The sequence below is a fragment of the Ipomoea triloba genome, chromosome 14 (assembly GCF_003576645.1).
Source record: "Ipomoea triloba cultivar NCNSP0323 chromosome 14, ASM357664v1".
Lineage (NCBI taxonomy): Eukaryota > Viridiplantae > Streptophyta > Magnoliopsida > Solanales > Convolvulaceae > Ipomoea > Ipomoea triloba.
The window spans coordinates 18,386,855-18,393,010 of record NC_044929.1 but is presented as its reverse complement, the minus strand read 5'-3'; the positions used below and the strand labels follow the sequence as shown (position 1 = coordinate 18,393,010).

Genomic DNA, 6,156 nt, shown 5'->3' with positions numbered 1-6,156 from the left:
CAGGAAGAAGAACCCGAGCTCAATCCGTCCTCTCAGCCATTCCTCTTTATACAATGCAGACCACACTGCTACCTATTGGGGTGACAAAAAACTATCGAGAAAATCATTAGAGATTTCCTATGGGGCAATATAGATGAGGTAAGGAGATGTAATCTGGTTGCATGGAGTAAAGTGACTAAAGATAAGGACCGCGAGGGTTTAGGATTAATATATCTGTAAGCCATGAACGCCACCTTCCTCACCAAGCTTGGTTGGAGGCTAATGTTTGAGGAGAAAAGTCTTTGGAAGGAGCTAATGGCAGCAAAATATGCAGTACATGGCTCGGATCCTTCTACATGGCAACCCAAAACTTCAATGTCTAATGCATGGAAAAGGATTGTGAAAACAACTCCTATTCTGAAGAAGGGCATCAGAAAGATTGTAAGGAATTGAAAGAACACCCTCTTTTGGATGGATGCTTGGCTTGGAGATCGCCCCCTTATGGAATACATAACCATGAACCTTCCCTTGCCATAGTTATACTCACAGGTTATGGACCACTAGAATGCTACTACAGGATGGGATTACTCAGAATTAGCTAACATGCTACCAAAAGAAATAATAGATCAACTGGCTGCGGTGCAATTAGCAGAAAAAGAGGACATGCAAGATACATTGGGATGGGACGATGGTAAGTCCAAGAAATTCACCATCTCCTTAGCTTATTCATTCATAACAAAGTCCTCAGTAATAGATGAATCGAACATATGGAGCAATATATGGAAGCTTAAGACTCCAAGCCAAATTCATACGTTCCTTTGGCTAGCAAGGCAAGATAGATTAATGACCAACAAGAACAGAGCAAAGCGTGGCTTGACTGAATGCAATAAATGCGACATTTGTACTGATGAAGAAGAATACACAAATCATATCATTAGGGACTGTCTTGAAGCCCTCGCACTGTGGGAAGTAGTGCTACCAGGAATGATTAGGAAAACACACGGCTTATCCTTTAAGGATTGGTTTGACGCTGGTATTCGAGGTTTCAAAAATGGGAATAGACAAACCGATAACAAAACACTCTTTGCAATCAGTGCATGGTGGGTTTGGAGATAGAGGAACGACAGACTCTTTAATGACAAAAGATATAGGGTGGGTCACAAGGCTTACTTGGTGCAGACACAAGTTCAAGAGTTCAACAAAGCATTCAACAATCTTAGTCTGATAAGCCCTAACCCAAGGTGCTTCACTTGGAAACTGATCAAATGGAATACACCCCTAGTGGGATGGATTAAGATCAACATGGATGGAAGCTTTGATTACACATCTAATAAGGCCAGTTGTGGAGGCCTTGCCAGGAACGACCAAGACCAAGGCGAATGGATGAAAGGTTTCACATATGGAATTGGTACATGCCTAGAGGGTATGGTAGAAGCGTGGGTTCTTCTTAAAGGAATCCAAATGGCCAAACTCTTGGGAGTAAGACAAGTCTGCTTTGAAAGCGATTCGAAGACAATAGTAAATGCAATAACAAATGATTTTGTATGCGACAGTCTCACAGACAACGTTCTGTTTGCATGCAAGAAAGAACTAGCAGATATTCAAGCATGGCACTTAGCATTTATCCCAAGAGAACTCAATACTGCAGTAGACCATTTGGCCAAATTTGCAGGAGGTAGAAAGGGAACCACAATCCTCCACCAACCTTCAGAGAGTATCCTACAATGTTTAGAGGATGATAAGTCTGGTCTTCCAATTTGGAGACAACTGGAAACCGAAAGCTTGTAATTAGGTGTGCCCCTTCCTAGTTAAATAAAAAAATAAAAATAAAAATATTTATTTTATATAAAAAGACAAAAATATCCTAATAGTTAACGGTAGGTTAAAGATTTTATTAATAGAGGAGCAAAAATGGTAATGTCATAACAAAACTAGGACTAATATAAGATGTTTTGAAAAAAAAAAAAAAAAACTAAAAGTGGAAAACCACCTATAAATTTAAGATAAAAATAAAATTAACTCTTAAAAATACTGCAAAAATAAATTGTGAATCACGCAATCAATTCATCCGTAAAATCATAATTTTCATGTGAGAATCAGGCAACTAATCAACTAGGTTAAACCTGGTGTTATTCAAAAAAAAGGTTAAACCTGGTGTTATTTTTCATTTTTATTTGATGCTGAAGCGAATTATCAAACGTGGCGACGACCTACATACATGATACATACATCCAAACAGTACCGTTTATGTACTAGCGTATTTTGCGCACACTCTAAGAAACGCTGTCGCCATTCTGCGTCAGCAATCCGATAAGTACTTGCTCTCTCAGGCGAGCTTCACAAATTTCCATTTTCACCGAATCTTAGCTATGGAGAAGTCTGGGTACGGCCGCGATGGAATCTACAGATCTCTCCGGCCACCGATTGTCCTCCCGCGGGATCCTAACCTCTCAATGGTCTCTTTCCTCTTCCGGAACATCTCTCAGTACCCGGACCAACCGGCCATCCATGACGCCGATACCGGCCGGACCTTGACTTTCTCCCAGTTGAAATCCCAGGTCTCCAAAGTCGCTCATGGCTTGAAGCATCAACTGGGTGTTAGGAAAAACGATGTCGTTCTTATTTTCTCCCCCAACTCCATCGACTTCCCACTCTGCTTCTTGGGCGCCGTCGCCGCCGGTGCCATTGCCACGACCGTGAATCCAATGTATACAGTTCCAGAGCTTTCCAAACAAATCAAGGATTGTAGCCCAAAGCTCATCGTCACCGTTCCCCAATTGCTGGACAAAGTCAAAGGCTTCAATTTGCCGGTTTTGGTTCTGGGTCAGGAAAAAACTTCCATTTCCGGCGCCTTTTCCGGCCTCACGTATTTCTCCGATCTGGTGAAGAACTCCGGGTCGTTGAATTTTGACGCCGTTGCTATAAACCAGAGCGATACTGCCGCGTTGCTGTACTCTTCTGGGACGACGGGGTTGAGTAAAGGCGTAATCTTGACTCACCGGAATTTCATCGCGACGTCTCAGATGGTGGCCACGGATCAAGACGCGGCGGGGGAGCCGCTAAACACGTTCTTGTGTTTCTTGCCGCTGTTTCATGTGTTCGGGCTTTCAATTATCTTGTATTCACAGCTGGTCAGGGGGAATTCTGTGGTACTTATGGGAAAATTTGACCTAGAGATGATCTTAAAAACTGTGGATAAGTATAGAGTGACGCATATGTGGGTTGTGCCTCCCATCATTCTGGCATTGGCTAAGAACAGTGTGGTGAAGAAGTATAATCTGACATCTCTGAGGCAGATTGGGTCTGGTGCAGCACCCCTGGGAAAGGAATTGATGGAAGAGTGTGCTAAGAATTTCCCTCAGGCTAATGTAATTCAGGTAGTTTTTAATTTCATAATGAAATTTGTATATAATTCAAAGAATTTGACCTGTTTTAGAATGTAATTTGGGTAAATCTCGCCTTGTGATCCTAACTAACAAATAACAGCAAGAACTAAACTAGTCTAGGTTGTCCATTGCCCATAGCTAGGAGGGTTTACATGGGTTAAACCCTGTCTTGTAACTCTAGCCGGCAAAGTATCACAAAGAGGTAAACCACTCTAGGTTGCCCATTGCCCATAGCTGACTGGCTCAAATTAAGAAAGCTAGGATTCGAACTCGTGACCTTGTGTTTACAAGTTTGTATCCTTAATCATCTTTGCTGGAGTTACCATGTTTTAGGCTTAGTATTTGATTGACAACATAATGTTATCTGACCACCTTAGTGATTGGAAAATGAATTGTGATGAGAAAAGCAGTAAAGAAGAGTTAATTGCAGGGATATGGCATGACAGAAACTTGTGGAGTTGTGTGTATAGAGAATACAAGAATTGGTCCAAGACACTCCGGGTCAGCTGGATTGCTGGTTTCATCAGTGGAGGCGCAAATCGTTAGTGTTGATAAACTGCAGCATCTTCCTCCTGGTCAGTTGGGGGAGATTTGGGTACGAGGTCCTAACATGATGCAAGGTATATTGTTTCTAGTTATCTTATTGTAGTCAAGTATACTACTTTTTCACAGTCCTGTTTTGCTTCTCCTATTTTGATAGGGTTTGAGATTAGATAAGAGTTGTGATGATGTAAATATGTAATATTCTGAAGACAAGTAGGTGCAATTGTTCATTTGAAATGGATTGTGTAGACTTTATAAATTGGTTCATATTATAAAAAAAAGATTGGGATGTGGAATCTTTGTTAAGAAGAAAGTGGCTAGTTCGAGCCAGTCAGCTATGGGCAACCTAGAATGGCTTACTTCCTTGTGGTCCGGCTAGGGTCACAATTCAGGTTTATTGCACAACCTCGAATAGTGGTTGTGTTTCCCTCGTGCAAGACGGGTTCAAAGTGCATATTGAGATCTATGTGCCTGGAAAGTACCAGCATTATGTTTAGTGTAACTGTATTCTTACAGAACCATATATCACTGTATTTCATTTTCAGGTTATTACAAGAATCCACAGGCTACCAAGCTTACAATAGATAAACAAGGCTGGGTCCATACCGGAGATCTTGGATACTTTGACGAGGATGGAATGCTATATGTTGTTGACCGTATCAAGGAGCTGATTAAGTACAAAGGTTTTCAGGTAAGTTTCTGATGATGTTCATGGAACTGAGTTTTGTTTGAATCCTTAATTTTGCCGTCAACTTTTAGACCATTGTTTTCTGCTTATAAGAACATTTAGTGAAATTTGATATACGTATCTCTTAACGGCTGTGTTCTTTTAGCGCTAATACTGATGATTAATCCCTAAGATTAACAATGTCATGATACTTATTTGATTTGACAATGTAAGAGACTAAGAGTTTGCTCATTTCAACTTTGATTGTCACCAGGTCGCACCAGCAGAGCTCGAAGGCCTGCTTGTTTCTCATCCAGAAATAGAGGATGCTGTTGTCATCCCGTAAGTTGCACGCTATTTAACAACTTGAGTTTTATGCAAGACAATGCACTCGAACGTGACGATACTGAAATAATTAAACTGTTTTTTCTTACAGATACCCGGATGCAGAAGCTGGTGAGGTCCCAGTTGCATATGTTGTTCGCTCCATGAACAGCTCTCTGACTGAAGAAGATGTCAAGAAGTTCATTGCAGACCAGGTAATATCCTCGTCATTATTAAGTCACTTTAGGTGTTATTACAAAAAAAGAAATATCTTCAATAGGATAATGAAATTCGAGCCTAAAAAGACGATAGTAGTATTGAACTAAAGTGTTTAAATTATGTGAAAGAATATATTAATGTGAGAAGAAAAGCATAAAAAATTTTATCTTTTTGATTCTTTTTGGGAGCTGTCACTCATTCAGGGATAAAGCTGAATTTGAATTCTCAGGGACCACTCACTCATTCTAAGATATCCCGAAATAGTTGCGTGTCTTTAAGATTTTAGTGTCGTTGTCTTAACTTGGAAACTAACAATTCAAGATAGAGATAGGTGATGCGAAATATCACTAACGAGTAGATTTATCATTCAGAAACGTTTTACTTGAAAATTATTGGAGACAGGATTTGCAATCCTAGTCTTAGTCCAATGTTGTTGCCTGGGGATGAAGTGGAGTGCAGAAATGCTTTAATTTTGTGCTTTGTACAGTCATTCTGTAAATTCTTTGTGCAGGTTGCGCCATATAAGAGATTGCGCAAGGTGACGTTTATAAACAGCGTTCCAAAATCTGCCTCGGGGAAGATTCTTAGACGGGAACTGATCGAAAAGGTACGAGCAAAACTGTAATGGTATAGTGGTTTGCTATTCTGGAGAATAACTAATACATCTGCTGCTAGAAAACCTATTCATAGTATATTATCAGGCAATAAACTTGTACTCGTGTTGTAAACCTGGAGGATGTAAAAGTGGCTTCAGGTGAACATAAATTCCAACCATTTGTAGCTGCTTCATAGCATATATATACACACACACTCAAGAACGTCAAGAATTACTATTTACAAGTTGATGTTTCATCTTGTTCGAACATTTTTACTCTAGAGATTTGGTAGTTTTTGTGCTTCAATAGGTTGAGAAGGTAGTTATGAACCGATACTACATTATAATAGTGTCAATAGTACAGTATTAAAAAAAATATGGTGGACTGGATTTCACCATGTGCGTTGTTAACCCTAGTTTAAATTATGTACCGTTAATATATT

At 40.0% G+C, this 6,156-nt stretch overlaps 2 protein-coding genes across 2 annotated transcripts; both read left to right on the top strand.

The window, feature by feature from the left end:
- The first annotated feature begins 1,281 nt into the window (after positions 1–1,281).
- On the top strand, positions 1,282–1,767 carry LOC116004059. The gene has a single exon (XM_031243996.1). The coding sequence runs from the start codon at positions 1,282–1,284 to the stop codon at positions 1,765–1,767; it is 486 nt and encodes a 161-aa protein (XP_031099856.1).
- A 469-nt stretch (positions 1,768–2,236) lies between these two features.
- On the top strand, positions 2,237–5,983 carry LOC116004571 (4-coumarate--CoA ligase-like 7). The gene is made up of 6 exons (XM_031244677.1): positions 2,237–3,356; positions 3,796–3,985; positions 4,454–4,599; positions 4,850–4,917; positions 5,012–5,114; positions 5,630–5,983. The coding sequence occupies exons 1-6, from the start codon at positions 2,349–2,351 to the stop codon at positions 5,741–5,743; spliced, it is 1,629 nt and encodes a 542-aa protein (XP_031100537.1). The 5' UTR covers positions 2,237–2,348; the 3' UTR covers positions 5,744–5,983.
- Positions 5,984–6,156: the final 173 nt, after the last annotated feature.